The 15847-nt window shown below is 44.1% G+C and overlaps 1 protein-coding gene across 11 annotated transcripts in view; it reads left to right on the top strand.

Annotated features, from left to right (window-relative positions):
• LOC105480001 (decaprenyl diphosphate synthase subunit 1) overlaps positions 1-15847 on the top strand; it is a 51889-nt gene that overhangs the window by 11885 nt on the left and 24157 nt on the right. For 9 of the 11 annotated variants that reach the window (XR_011608189.1, XM_011738400.3, XM_024792252.2 and 6 more), the window contains 2 exons: positions 287-417; positions 12806-12947. Coding sequence is in view for 10 of the 11 variants with exons in the window: in XM_011738400.3 (XP_011736702.1) it covers positions 287-417; positions 12806-12947 (273 nt within the window). In the remaining variant the exon portion in view is untranslated. Of the gene's footprint in view, positions 1-286; positions 418-3757; positions 6187-12721; positions 12948-15847 lie in introns of those variants that run through there. The other 2 variants (XM_024792257.2, XM_024792256.2) reach the window with 2 other exon arrangements.

The raw sequence follows: 15847 nt of genomic DNA, 5'->3' as shown, positions 1-15847 counted from the left end.
CACCTGACGTCAGGAGTTTGAGACCAGCCTGGCCAACATGTTGAAACCCTGTCTCTACTAAAAATACAAAAAATTAGGCATTGTGGCGGATAATCCCAGCTACTTGGGAGGCTGAGGCAGGAGAATCGCATGAACCCGGCAGGCGGAGGTTGCAGTGAACTGAGATCATGCCATTGCACTCCAGTCTGGGCAACAAGAGCGAAACTCCATCTCAAAAAAAAAAAGAATCCTGATGGCTTTCTGTGCAGTTTTGATGCCATTGTGACACAGAGAAACTTTATTTCAGGAACTGCTTATATCAACATCAGAACTTAAGGAAATGTCTGAGTACTACTTTGATGGAAAAGGGAAAGCCTTTCGACCAATTATTGTGGCGCTAATGGCCCGAGCATGCAATATTCATCATAACAACTCCCGGTGAGCCCTTCTGTTCATTCCTTTTTTGTTTTTATATTTGGGAAGTCTTTCTTCCCAAGGTTACTGTTTCTTTCCCATTTAAGAATTAGCATATACCTGCTGGGCGCGGTGGCTCACGCCTATAATCCCAGCATTTTGGGAGGCTGAGGTGGGCAGATCATGAGATCAGGAGTTTGAGACCAGCCTGGCCAACATGGTGAGATCCCACCTCTACTGAAAATACAAAAAAAAAAATTAGCCGGGCGTGGTGGCGGGTGCCTATAATCCCAGCTACTTGGGAGGCTGAGACAGGAGAATCGTTTGAACCTGGGAGGCAGAGGTTGCAGTGAGCCGAGATCACACCATTACTCTCCAGCCTGGGCGACAGAGTGAGAGACTCTTGTCTTAAAAAAAAAAAAAAAGTAACATGTACCTAAAAATTCACTTTGTGATGTTTAGATTCTGACTTTAAGTCACTAAAGTCACTCTGGAATCTAGTCTGGCATCTTTTTTTTAAAAGATCTTTTAATGTTCATGGAAGAAAAACTTTAACTGCAAATTAACATTTTTTAAAAATTTCAGAGCCAAATTTGGTTTTCTTGTTAGGAAGCAAACAATGTAATACTAGGACAGGTGAATACATTTAATCATCATACACAGGGAAAAAAGATTGATTGCTCTAAAGTGATAAGTGCACCATTATACTGGGCAACAAACGTACACACTGGGGTGGCAGCCTTCTGTGACCTTCTGAATTGCACAGAAGCGAAATCATCTTTAAAGAAGACATTTTGAGGCCAGGCGCGGTGGCTCAAGCCTGTAATCCCAGCACTTTGGGAGGCCGAGACGGGCGGATCACGAGGTCAGGAGATCGAGACCATCCTGGTTAACACAGTGAAACCCCGTCTCTACTAAAAAATACAAAAAAAAAAAAAATTAGCCGGGCGCGGTGGTGGGCGCCTGTAGTCCCGGCTACTCGGGAGGCTGAGGCAGGAGAATGGCGTGAACCCGGGAGGCGGAGCTTGTAGTGAGCTGAGATCCGGCCACTGCACTCCAGCCCGGGCGACAGAGCGAGACTCTGTCTCAAAAAAAAAAAAAAAAAAAAACAAGAAGACATTTTGAGCCTGGATGAGGTGGCTTATACCTGTAATCTCAGCACTTTGAGAGGCCATGGCAGGAGGATCGCTTGAGCCCAGGAGTTTAAGACCAGCCTGAGCATCACAGCAAGACCCTGTCTCTACGAAAAATTTTAAATTAGCCAGGCATGGTGACATATGCCTGTAGTCCCAGCTACTTGGGAGGCTGAGGCAGGAGGATTGCTTGTGTGCAGGAGTTGGAGGCTGCAGTGAGCTGTGCTTGCACCAGTACACTCCAGCCTGGGTGACAGAGCAAGACGCTGTCTCCAAAAAGAAAGACTTTTTTTGGCTATTGGTCCTCAACTCTTACATTTTGAATATATATAAAAGTTGTAAATATTTTAAAAACCTGCAATGTTTCAATGTAAAGGAAATCTTTTTTTTTTTTTTTTTTTTTTTTGAGACGGAGTCTGGCTCTGTCGCCCAGGCTGGAGTGCAGTGGCTGGATCTCAGCTCACTGCAAGCTCCGCCTCCCGGGTTTGCACCATTCTCCTGCCTCAGCCTCCCGAGTAGGTGGGACTACAGGCGCCCGCCACCTCGCCCGGCTATTGTTTTGTATTTTTTAGTAGAGACGGGGTTTCACTGTGTTAGCCAGGATGGTCTCGATCTCCTGACCTCGTGTTCCGCCCGTCTCGGCCTCCCAAAGTGCTGGGATTACAGGCTTGAGCCACCGCGCCCGGCCTGTAAAGGAAATCTTAAAAGATAAAAGGCTTTCCCTCATATCTCGCCTAGCAATCGCCTCCTTCTCTCTTCCCGTCCATTCTGTATTTGGTCATTCAAGACATTAACATATAATTTTGTGTTCAGCTTTGTTTACTTACCATTGTATTTTAAACTCTTTCGCACATTGCTGAAATGTCTTTGTTATTAGGCCAGGTGTGGTGGCTCACACCTGTAGTCCCAGCACTTTGGGAGGCCAAGGCAGGTAGATCACTTGAGGTCAGAAGTTCAAGACCAGTCTGGCCAACGCGGTGAAACCCGTCTCTACTAAAAGTACAAACATTAGCTGGGCATGATAGTGCATGCCTGTAATCCCAGCTACTCGGGAGGCTGAGGCAGAAGAATTGCTTGAACCTGGGAGGCGGAGGTTGCAGTGAGCCGAGATTGCACCACTGCACTCTAGCCTGGGCAACAGAGCAAGACTCAAAAAAACAACAACAAGAAAAGTATAGGAGTTGATTCCTTCGCAGACAGAATCAGCCTCATCCTGGCATGGAGGGTGCTGAAGAAGGTGCACACACCACGGTCACAAGCCCTGCAGCCCTCTTGCTCTCACTGAGGTTCTTGTGCTTGACCTTGCACTCATGCATGAAATGATGACCATCTGCTCATCAAAATCTCCACCTTAGTGAGTGTCCCTTACCGTAGACTGTACTTCAAAGATCCGTTTTAATAGTGATTACGGACATATCCAAAGTGCCGTCTCCTAGGTGAAAGACAAAACCATGTCCTTTGGTAGCAACCTTCTTGCCTAACAGCAGCAGCAGTGGCTGGCTCAGTGACGCAGAACACACACAGAAACCAGGAATGGTTCTAGAGTTGTTAGTGGCCTGACCTTTGGAATCACTGGAGCCAGTCAGTGCTAAATGACTGTTTTGTTACAGTCTTTCCAGGGATAAGCTTTGGTAATTTCCTTAGTTTTTATACTGCTATAAAAGTTACCTCCTCTGAATACAGGATTGTTATCAAACCTGGACTCTCAACCTGTTAATCTAATGTGAAAACTGTGTTTTATAATTTGACCCTCTAAACATCTAGTTCAGCTTTGAAAACTGGACTAATGTAATTCAATGCCATTGACTATTTGCAAAATTGGTGTCAACAGATCTCAGTGCAGCACAATTTGGGTAGTCTGTTATCCTGATTGCTGGCCATGATATTCACTTCCTCGAGCTAAAAGAGTTTCACACAGGAATGGATGGTGCCAAGATCCAGGTGCCGTTGATAACAGTGTCTTCAGTGAGGCTGTTGAGCAGGCTAGGTTTGGCTTGTCTGAGAAACATGCAGACACCATAACTGTGCTGCATTCAGTGGGTGAAGCAATTTTATAGAAATCCATTTATCATAAAGCTTTTATTTTTTTTGAGACAGAGTCTCACCCAGACTGGAGCACAATGGCGCGATCTCGGCTCACTGCAGCCTCCACCTCCTGGGTTCAAGCGATTCTCCTGCCTCAGCCTCCTGAGTAGCTGTGATTATAGGCGTGTGCCACCACGACTGGCTAATTTTGTATTTTTAGTCGAGACGGGGTTTCACCATGTTGGCCAGGCTGGTCTCAAACTCCTGACCTCAGGTGATCCGCCCTCATCGGCCTCCCAAAGTGCTGAGATTACAGGCATGAGCCACTGTGCCTAGCCCATAAAGCTCTTTTTTGATCTGGGTTCTTTAATAAAATGAGCTTGCGTTTTGCTGAGCTCTGTTGCAAGTTAGGTTTTCCAGGAGGCAGACTCTGAGATGAAGTTTAAAGGACAGGATGTTTATTTGGGATTATCCCTTGGGATTACTGACACCTGAGCCGGGGGGAGAGGAAACAGGACTGGGAAGCAGGAGAAGCTGAGCTGCAATCAACAGCCTGAAACGCCCTCTAGGGTGTGCAGGTAGAATGGCCCTTCATCTCTCAGTCCTCGGATGTGGGCTGCCTCCCGAAGGGGCACAGCCTATGGTGACAGGACGCTTTGTAGCTGAGGCAATCCTTGAAGAGGCTAAGGAATGAAGGCCAACAGGTACCAACTATACCTGGTACAGCAGCTGGGGCAGAGTCGTGCACTGACGGGGGGTCTGGGGGCATGTCTCAGAATCCACCACAACTCTGTTTTCTGGACATGTCAAGTCTAAGTCATCTGTTACGTGGACTCAGTCTCAAAAAAAAAGTTTTTAAAATAATGAAATGTCTTAACAATTACATCATATAATCTATTGATGGAAATTCCAGTAGACTGTAATGTACTAATACATTTCCCTAGTGTTGAACATTTGTATTATATTTCCCCTTCTCAGTAGATATTTAAGGAATGCCTAAGATTTGTCAGTACTGAATTAAATGACACTGTAAGAATGAGTGTCAGATATTGCTTCTTAGTGGCTGCTCACCTCTGCCCACAGCTTTCTCTGCCCTGCTGCTGGCCCTGCCTTGTCCAGCACATTGTCCATGCCCAGGGCTGGCTGCCACTTTAGCTGGGCCTTTCAAAGAGCTCACAGTGTATTTGTAGCAAGCAGTGAAATCTCTGGCATTGACCTTTAACCATCATCAGGATCACTTTCACTTTACCGGGAGGCAGAACAGCAAAAACGCTCCCTCTGAGCCAGACTTGAAATAACATCTCCTGTGGTCCAGAGCGGAGTTCCTCAGCCTCGGGACTGTTCAGATTGTGGGCCACATTGTTCTTTGTTGGGGGTCAGTGGGGCTGCCGTGTGCATTACAGAATGTTCAGCAGCATCGCTGGCTCTGCTAGATGCCCCGGAGTTGGTAACTATCAGAAATGCCTCCAGACACTGCCAAATGTCCCACGGTGCCAGACAGCACAGAATCACCCCTGGTTGAGAATCACTGGCCTAGAGAATGTGTTTATATTTTTAATTTCCCTCTTAATTCATAATACACTTCATTGCTCTCAGAAATAAACATGGGAAGGAAATTTTTTTTTAACTGCTTTAAGTACTATCACCCAGTGTCCCCATAATTGGAAGTTTTTCGTTTTCTTTTTCTTTTCTTTTCTTTTTTTTTTTTTTTGAGATGGCATCTCGCTCTGTCGCCCAGGCTGGAGTGCAGTTGCACAATCCCAGCTCATTGCAACTTCCACCTCCCGGGTTCAGGCAATTCTCTTGCCTCAGCCTTCCAAGTAGCTGGGATTACAGATGCATGCTACCACACCCAGCCAATTTTGTGTGTTTTAGTAGAGATAGGGTTTTGCCATGTTGGCCAGGCTGATCTCAAACACCTGGCCTCAGGTGATCCACTGGCCTTGGCCTCCCAAAGTGCTGGGATTACAGGTGTGAGCCACCCTGCCCGGCCAATTGGAAGTTTTTTCAGTCTCCCTTATGGAAATTGTATAAATTGTTAGTTGCAGGAAACATGGGAGAATATAACAAAAGCCATTGCTAGTTTAAATAGTGAGTTCACTGCTGCCCTCTCCAGGGGATGTCTGAACTGCAGCCTCATTCTCCCTGTGAGTGATTGGAGCAGGGCTTAGGAAAGTCACAGTGCAGAGACAATGTCCGGCATGGGGGCGAGTCACGGTTTTGGCGTGGGTTTGGGTGGTACAGTACCTTAGCAGTTCTGCTCTCCAGTACTTGCTTTCTGTGGACTCTTCTGGATCAGGCACTTAAAGGACTAAATATGTAGGTATTATCTCCATGCCACTTAAGAAGAAGGGACAAGGCTTCTGGAGAGCTGGGCCATTTGTGATTTTGCTTTTGCTGAGAAAGGCTTAGGAAAGTAGGAGGAAACGGCAGCTAAAGATTCAGGAGCAGCACCATCTATGTTCAGGGCCAGCAGAGGCCCCTCCAGCCTCAGTGGCCCCAGATTAATGAACCTGACAGGCTTGCTTGTTGGTGATGTCATAATTGAGGGAGACCATTTTAAACCTTTGACAATCAAAGTTTAATGGCTCCTAGGAGGCTTATCAGATACTGTGTCTTTTTTTTTGCTTCTGAGGTATGTATTAAATTGGGGATTTTTTGCCAGGCGCAGTGGCTCACACCTGTAATCCCAGCACTTTGGGAGGCTGAGGCAGGCGGGTCACGAGGTCAGGAGATCAAGACCATCCTAGCTAACATGGTGAAACCCTGTCTCTACTAAAAATACAAAAAAATTAGCTGGGCATGGTGGCGGGTACCTGTAGTCCCAGCTACTCCGGAGGCTGAGGCAGGAGAATCGCTTGAACCTGGGAGGTGGAGGTTGCAGTGAGCCGAGGTCGTGCGATTGCACTCCAGCCTGACAATAGAGCGAGACTCTGTCTCAAAAAAACAAAAACAAAAACAAAACAAAACAAATGAGGGATTTTTAAAACAAAACTTTGGAAGGGATTTTAATAAACGATAGGTATATCTTAAGAAACAGCAAGAGGGAGAAACTACTACTTACTGATTTTTATATTTTCTTTTATTAAGCTTTTCAGTTGTCCATTAAATGTTCCCTGCTAGATTACAGGGAGTTGTTAACTTAAGATTCAGGGGAGTTGTGGGTTATCTGTAAACCACTTGACGTTGTATGCAGTATTTTGTGTATATTTGGATTTTTCTGGGGAAGGGTTTCTATGGCTTACAGTTTATTCTCAGAGGGAAGTAGGGCCCTGAAAAGCTCAGGACCCTGTGTTTGTTTTCTTTCTGAATCTTGCTAACCATGGTGTCTGGGTAGAGAAAGTAGGAATCCACACAATAGGTAATTCAGACTTGACATGTCCAGAAAACAGAGTTGATACCAATTTTGCAAATAGTCAATGGCATTGATTTACATTAGTCCAGTTTTCAAAGCTGAACTAGATGTTTAGAGGGTCAAATTATAAGACACAGTTTTCACATTAGATAACAGGTTGAGAGTCCAGGTTTGATAACAATCCTGTATTCAGAGGAGGTAACTTTTATAGCACTATAAAAACTAAGGAAATTACCACAGCTTATCCCTGGAAAGACTGTAACAAAATAGTCGTTTAGCACTGACTGGCTCCAGTGATTCCAAAGGTCAGGCCACTAACAGCTCTAGAACCATTCCTGGTTTCTGTGTGTGTTCTGCGTCACTGAGCCAGCCACTGCTGCTGCTGTTAGGCAAGAAGGTTGCTACCAAAGGACATGGTTTTGTCTTTCACCTAGGAGACGGCACTTTGGATATGTCCGTAATCACTATTAAAACGGATCTTTGAAGTACAGTCTACGGTAAGGGACACTCACTAAGGTGGAGATTTTGATGAGCAGATGGTCATCATTTCATGCATGAGTGCAAGGTCAAGCACAAGAACCTCAGTGAGAGCAAGAGGGCTGCAGGGCTTGTGACCGTGGTGTGTGCACCTTCTTCAGCACCCTCCATGTCAGGATGAGGCTGATTCTGTCTGCGAAGGAATCAACTCCTATACTTTTCTTGTTGTTGTTTTTTTGAGTCTTGCTCTGTTGCCCAGGCTAGAGTGCAGTGGTGCAATCTCGGCTCTCTGCACCCTCCGCCTCCCAGGTTCAAGCAATTCTTCTGCCTCAGCCTCCCGAGTAGCTGGGATTACAGGCATGCACCATCACTCCCAGCTAATGTTAGTATTTTTAGTAGAGACGGGGTTTCATCGTGTTGGCCAGACTGGTCTTGAACTCCTGACCTCAAGTGATCCGCCTGTCTCCCCTTCCCAAAGTGCTGGGATTACAGGCGTGAGCCACCGCGCCTGGGCACTCCTACACTTTCCTTGCCCATGCCCAATTTGAAAGAACTGAATGCTGGTTAGTCCATAGTACCCTGGACTCTGTAGAGAAAGCTCTGCGCAGAGCAACCTGGGTAAGTTGCAGGTCCAGATATCGTCATGGGGTCTCTCTCCACGTATCCCAAGATTCAGAAGCTCTTGTAAGTGCTGCTTCAGTGGCAAGCAAATAAGCAAGAGCGTGGACCCCGCACCATTTATGATGCAACTTTGCAGACATCCATTATATCCACAGCTAAATCCGAAAATATTCAGGAGTTGCTGCTTTTAGATACCAATTATTTTCTCTTGACATTAAAATGCTAACAAATCTATGACTGTTATGATCAAGTTAAAACAATTCCCACTGAAGAGAGACAGATTTTACTCTGAGCCTTACATGTTTCTTTAAGTTTAGAAGGTGAATGAGCAGTGGCTGGGGAGGATGGCCTTGAAGGTGGAGCTCACAGGCTTCCTCCCTGCAGGGCCATTCCTTAAATTGTAGGCGCCCTTGATATGGATCCCTCCCTACACACTAGAGGTTTACTTGCAATTTAAGACTTCACATTTTACATTAATATGAACAGGGAAAATATATTTTGTAAAACTGCATGTAAATCTCGTAAAGCATTCACAGGTAGGGTCATTATATTATTCAATCTATTTTTAGGTATGTTTGAAACTCTTCATTATTAAAAAAAATTTTATTTTGGCCGGGTGCAGTGGCTCACGTAATCCCAGCACTCTGGGAGGCCAAGGCAGGTGGATCATGTGAGGTCATGAGTTTGAGACCTGCCTTGCCAACATGGCAAAACCCCATCTCTACTAAAAATACAAAAATTAGCTGGGCATGGTGGCACACGCCTGTAATCTCAGCTACCTGGGAGTCTGAGGCAGAAGAATGACTAAAATTAAGGAGGCGGAGGTTGCAGTGACTCAAGATCGCGCTCCTGCACTCTACCTAGCCTGGGGGAAAGAGCGAGACGCCATCTCAAAAAAATAATAATAATTTTTTAAATCTAATGAAGCGGGGAAGAAAAGTCCTGAGAGGCATGCTGAACCGTAGCATACTCTTGCAGGTGTGAAGTACAGAGGACGTAGCCAACTCTCAAGACCAAGGGCCTCGTTTTCCATGCTACCTTCCCTGTCACCTCTCCCAGATCCTGGGAAAATGTGACCACTATTTCACAGTAGGAAGTAGAAACGGTGCCCAGTTTTTTGAAGGCTTGATTCAGTTTGGCATTTTGGAGATGTCATCTTAAGGACAGTGTGAGGTTTTTCTGTAATCTGTGCATTTTGGTCATCTGTCCCACCCTCATGTTGTGGATAAGCAGTGGCAGCATTTTCCAGATTTAAGCTGACACACACTAAAGCCAACCTGTATAAAAAAATACACCAGGTAAAACTATGGAGCATCTGAAATACGATGTGTAGTCTATGTAGAGACTGTGTTACGTACCAGATAACATTCCAGTTTCATCCCGATTTCATCAGTCAACAATTTAGCCATGCAAAATGACATTTTTATTCTATTTTCTAAATTATTTATTATTATTTCTTTTGGAGACAGAGTCTCACTCTACCCCCAAGGCTGGTGCAGTCTCAGCTCACTGCAACCTCCACCTCCCAGGTTCAAGCGATTCTCCTGCCTTAGCCTCCCAAGTAGTTGGGATTACAGGCACCCACTACCATGCCCGGCTAATTTTTGTATTTTGAGTAGAGACGTGGTTTTGTCGTGTTGGCCAGGCTGGTCTCGAACTCCTGACCTCAGGTAATCCTCCCGCCTCAGCTTCCCAAAGAGCTGGGATTACAGGCATGAGCCACCGCGCCAGGCACAAAATGACGTTTTTAGATGGATATATAGTAGTCTATGAAATTTCAAAATATTTTAAGAAATCTTTGTTGTAATAATAGCTTCAGATTACCAAAACAACTCTAGTATCTTGGTGAGTGCTGCCAATTTCATTGCAACTTCTCAGCAGGAGCCCCGTCTGCTGATGCAATTTATGATAATGGAAGTGGTGCCCAACTTCTGAATGTGTGAGAAAGGCTAGACCTTACCTGTTGTTTTAAGGTAAGGTCTACTACTAACTAGGAGGAGGTGTCTAATTTATTAGACTGAAATTCACTTGTAAAAATATTCTTAAAAATAGCCTTTATATTAAAAAAAAAAAACTGTAAATGTCTATATCTTTTCCTGTGCATTCAACTCAGAGAAGATAGGGCCTAGTACATTTACCTGAAAAATATTTAAGTATTCTAATGTAAAAACTGAATCTCACTGAGGGATTCAGGTGGCTTAAAAGTCACCTGAACCTCTATTTTCTCATTTACTGAAGTGGTTTATTGGGGTTTTTGGTTTTTTCTTTTTTTTTTTTTTTTTTTTTGAGACGGAGTCTCTGTCACCGAGGCTGGAGTGCAGTGCAGTGGCGTAATCTCGGCTCACTTCAGCCTCCGCCTCCCAGCTCAAGTGATTCTGCTGCATCAGCCTCTCAAGTAGCTGGGATTACAGATGCGCACCACTAATGCCCAGCTAATCTTTGTATTTTAAGTAGAGACGGAGTTTCGCCATGTTGTCTAGGCTGGTCTCGAACTTCTGACCTCAAGTGATCCGCCCGCCTCAGCCTTCCAGAGTGCTGGGATTACAGACAGGAGCCTGTAACTGTGCCTAGACTACAGAAGTGGTTTTTATATGCTAATTTGTCCCTACCCTCCACTGCTTTTGTTTTAATACTTCCCCCTTGGAAGAATCTGTTGTGATCTAGACATATTAAGAAGTTGTAACTGAAATATTAATAAAGAATGAGGCCAGGCGTGGTGGCTCACACCTGTGATCCCAGCACTTCGGGAAGCCGAGGTGGATGGATCACCTGACTTCAGGAATTCAAGACCAGCCTCGTCAACATGGTGAAACCCTGTCTCTACTAAAAATATAAACATTAGCTGGGTGTGGTGGTGTGCGCCTGTAATGCAAGCTACTCGGGAGGCTAAGGCAGGAGAATGGTTTGAACCCGGGAGGCAGAGGTTGTAGTGAGTCGAGATCATGCCATTGCACTCCAGCCTGGGCAATAAGAGCGAAACTCTATCTCAAAAAAAAAAAAAAGTATGAGTAGCACTGTAGACACGATTTCCAGGCTGAGAGCAGTTGGAAGGGTCTAGGGTTTAGTTCCAAGGCTGCTGATAAGACGAGCCAGCATGGCATCATATTGTAAAATTATATGTAAAGCAAGATCGAAAGCTTTTCTCATGCTGATTTAGTGTCGATCGTTAAATTCCAGCACTTTTATGTAGTTATACTTCATTTTTCATTGCTTTCTGCCGGGTCTGAGGAATTGGAATGAGCATTACCTTGTGCAGATGTTCAGATTCGATTTTTAAATAAAAAGTCATATTTCAGAATCCCTCCACCTTCTTTCCCCTGTAAGATGTAACCTGATGATATTTGAAAATAAGCATTTGGAGTAAGTGCAACATTTGGTTAGTGCGTGTTTAAATCAGGCATATGTTTTAGGTTCCAAATGGTTATTTCCCCATTTGATTTTCTTGAAATTTAGTTTTTAAAAATTCCCATAGATGGCCGGGCGCAGTGGCTCACACCTGTAATCCCAGCACTTTGGGAGGCCGAAGCGGGCAGATCACAAGGTCAGGAGATCAAGACCATCCTGGCTAACACAGTGAAACCCTGCCCCTATTAAAAATACAAAAAATTAGCCAGGCGTGGTGGCGGGCACCTGTAGTCCCAGCTACTCGGGAGGCTGAGGCAGGAGAATGGCGTGAACCCGGGAGGCGGAGCTTGCAGTGAGCCAAGATCATGCCACTGCACTCCAGCCTGGGCGCCTGGGTGACAGAGCAAGACTCTGTCTCAAAAAATAAATAAATACATAAATAAATAATAAAAATAAAAATTCCCGTAGATGATGGTGGTAATAATGATTAAAATAAAATGGGGGACATTCCCTCTGAACTGTAAAATTCCTATCTGCATACTATCTTCTTGAGCCTACTTATTCTATAGTTTGTGTTAAATTTGGGAAATAAAAGTTTAAATTTCTAATGAGAAGGTTAAATGTGAGTTGGAAGAAAGTTTTACAAACATCTGTTGGTTACTGAGATTGTCATACTAAATGTTTAATTTAAGACATTACTACGCGGGCCGCGGTAATCCGTGGCCTGTAATTACGAGGCCTGTAATCCGCACTTTGGGAGGCCAAGGCGGGCGGATCACTTGAGGTCAGGAGTGCGAGACCAGCCCGGCCAACGTGGTGAAACCCCATCTCTACTAAAAATATAAAATTTAGCTGTGTGGGGTGGTGTGTACCTATAGTCCCAGCTACTCGTGGAGGCTGAGGTGGCAGAATCACTTGAACCTGGGAGGCGAAGGTTGTGGTGAGCCAGGATGGCACTACTGCGCTCCAGCCTCAGCAACAGAGCGAGACCCTGTCTCAAAAAAAAAAAAAAAAAGACAGTATTAAAAGCTTTGAACATTGAGACAGTTGAGTCTTTAAAATACTTTTTAAAAATGCTTCTCGCCTCTCTTCCCTATCCACCCCAAAATTTAATTGTAAACTTACAAACTTAAACATCTGACCAAGAACACTGTCATACAGATGATTCTTCAGCCCAATAAGATCAGCCAGACTTCTGATCGTTTACTGCATTTTTGGTTAATTGTACAATTTCTACTTCTTTAATGCGGAATTCATAAAATGTAGTTGTGGCAGGGTTTCTCATACGTTTGTAAATGTATAGAAATGGCTCTATCGTGAAGCCAAAGTTTTTATACTGTTTCTCTTAGAGAAATAACATTCTTTATCCTAGATCCGATGTCCAGTTTTCACAAGCTGATTGCTGAGAAGGTTCTAGGCGGCGTCTGTTAAAAAAGCATTGCTTTCTGTTAATTAGACATGTGCAAGCCAGCCAGCGCACCATAGCCTTAATTGCAGAAATGATCCACACTGCTAGTCTGGTTCACGATGACGTTATTGACGATGCAAGTTCTCGAAGAGGAAAACACACAGTTAATAAGATCTGGGGTGAAAAGAAGGTATGGTTTTTTTGTTTTTTTTTTTTTTAAATCTGTCTTACTGAATCACATGCTTTTTGGACCGCATTTGTTTCTCAGATTTGTCTCATTAAAAATACGTTTGCTCAAATGTAATATGGTCTTCTGAATTTCAAAGAAGTATTCATGTCTTGTCTATATACAGATATTTGATAAATAAATAATAAAAAATACCATGGAAAAATAAACTTAGTATTTCTAATAGAATTCCTTTGGTTATGAGGAAAGGGATTTTCATGGGTATCCAAAAAGTGTATTTCATGAGGAATCAAACATTTTACTTTTGGGCTTAGATTACCCAGATTCAGTTTAATTTTTTAAACATTTGTTTGAGTGCTGCATATAAATGTCAAAGCAAACAAAACTAAAAAAAAAAAAAAGGAAAAAGAAACCTCAGAGATACTGTTCTACCATGAAAATTCTATCTTTTGAAATAGAAGTTCTGTAATTGGATTTAGTTCGTATATGTATATATTAAAGCATATTTCTGTATTATTAGCATTGGGAATATGAGAAACAGGGACTTTGATTTAAGGATGCATAGATTCTGGGTTAAAGGATGAGAATAAAGTTGAACAGATGAGAATGAAAATGCACAGGCATCCATCACCATCACCACACACGTGCCTCCACTGAAGAGCAAACAAAAAGTTTGTGCAGGCCAGGCACAGTGGCTCACGCCTGTAATCCCAGCACTTTGGGAGGCTGAGGCGGACGGATCACCTGAGGTCAGGAGTTTGAGACCAGCCTGGCCAACAGGGCGAAACCCTGTCACTACTTAAAAAACAAAAAAAATTAGCCAGCGTGCGCCTGTAATCCCAGCTACTCAGGAGGTTTAGGCAGGAGAATCACTTGAACCTGGGAGAAGGAGGTTGCAGTGAGCCGAGACTGCACCACTGCACTCCAGCCTGGGCAACAGAGTGAGACTCCATTTCAAAAAAAAAAAAAGGTGTGTGCAACTAGAACTACCCCACCTTCACCTCCTTTCTTTCACAGATTTATAGTATTCCTGGTTAATTCCTATTGTCCGTATTAAAAGAAGATATACACACACACACATACACACACATACACACATATATATGTTTATTATTATCTTCACATGCTGATGTTATTTGAACATAAATGACTTTGTTTTGAAATGGAGTCCTGCAATTTCATTTATATGCCTTTTATTTCAAATTTTAGATGGAAAGGCTTTACGTCCTGTTGACTAAATTCTGTACATCAGAAGGTTGGCCGAAAAAGCAGATGGCGTTTTGATTTGGAGAGGACGTGGGTAACTCTGTGACCCGTCCCTGCAATCAGCTGTGTCTGTTTTCAGGCAGGGCCAGACCTAAAGCCTTATTTGGAGCCTTGGGTGGGGGAAGAGGATCAAGAGAACAAATGATGGTCTCCGCCTTGGCTAGCCCCTGTGTGTCTGCCTCGGCCATTAGGGGCCTCTTTCTGAGGGCAGGCCAGGGACACATGTGCTGCTCTCACCTGCCTCTTTCAGTTCTGACAGCCATCTGCTTAGCACAGGGCTACTTGCCAGTTCCTACCTGTTTCTGCCTCTGACCCACAAATGCTACGTTACCGGTACAAAAACCCACACACACTGTGCCCTCTCGGTGAGCCCTTGTTAGGCCTGGCCTGGGCTTCCTATCTCTTCTTTCCTTTAACTCCCACCCCTGGCTGTCCACAGTCCTGTGGCTTCCATGTCATATGCTGGACCTTTTGGTCTCTAGGATCCCCCCAGCCAGGAGAAGAAAGAAGTAAAAGCCAATGGATCTTGAGCCCTGAGCTGCTAATGATGTAGGGGTTGGGTGGGAGAATATAAGTGGGTACCTATATATCATAATTTGTAAAATGACTTTATAAGCATATACTTACATCAGGATCTCTTACATAATATGTATATTACATAAAGTGGTGATTAATTGGTAAACACACTGAACATCACTATTTTAGATACCAGAGAACTAAGACGATAAGTACCTAAAATAGGTGTGTTGAAAATTCTGTGAACTCTAGCCTTTATGACTAATTACTACAGAATATAACACTTAACGGCCGGGCGTGGTGGCTCATGCCTGGAATCCTAGCACTTTGGGAATCCTAGCACTTTGGGAGGCTGAGGCAGTTGGACTGCTTGAGGCCAGGAGTTTGAGACCAGCCTGGCCAACATGGTGAAACCTCATCTCTAGTCGAAATACAAAAATTACCTGGGCGTGGTGGTATACGCCTATAGTCTCAGCTACTCATGAGGCTGAGGTGGAAGGATCGCTTGAACCCAGGAGGCAGAGTCCGCAGTGAGCTGAGATCGTGCCACTGTACTTCAGCCTGGGCAGCAGAGCAAGACTCTTTCTCAAAAAAAAAAAAAAATTGAACATAACATATATATCTTTAAATATGCAAATTAATATACATAGCACGTATTTCATTATAGCATATAATTCAACTATTTATGCAGTAATTTATAACTAGTTGCTAGTACAGTGTAGACATCCATCACAGTCTAAAGAAGACTGGAAAGATGTTGATTGCTTAGTGTTCAATGGAAAAAAATTTTTGTGTGTGTCTGGGAGTGAGGGGCAGTGTCACATAGTACAAAAAGCATTTCACTTGGAGCCAAAATTCTTTGGTTTAATTTTCATTGAAAATAACATGTTTCGTGCCATGCTCTGGGGTGTGCTCAGTGCTAGCTGAGATGATTCCTAATCCGAGCTCCCGCTCCACCCCACCCTCCCCGTTGACCTGGGAGTATAGAGACTAGAGCATCACTGACTGGTATGCAAGATGTGATGGTCGCAGCATGTACGGGTGTTGTACTCACACAAAAGGGAGGCATCTGACCAGACTTAGGGATCGGGGGTGACTTCTTAGAAGTGGCAACTGAACTA

The sequence above is a fragment of the Macaca nemestrina genome, chromosome 9 (genome assembly GCF_043159975.1).
Source record: "Macaca nemestrina isolate mMacNem1 chromosome 9, mMacNem.hap1, whole genome shotgun sequence".
Taxonomy (NCBI): domain Eukaryota; kingdom Metazoa; phylum Chordata; class Mammalia; order Primates; family Cercopithecidae; genus Macaca; species Macaca nemestrina.
Note: the sequence above shows the minus strand (reverse complement) of the source record. Positions and strands in the feature narration are given on the sequence as shown.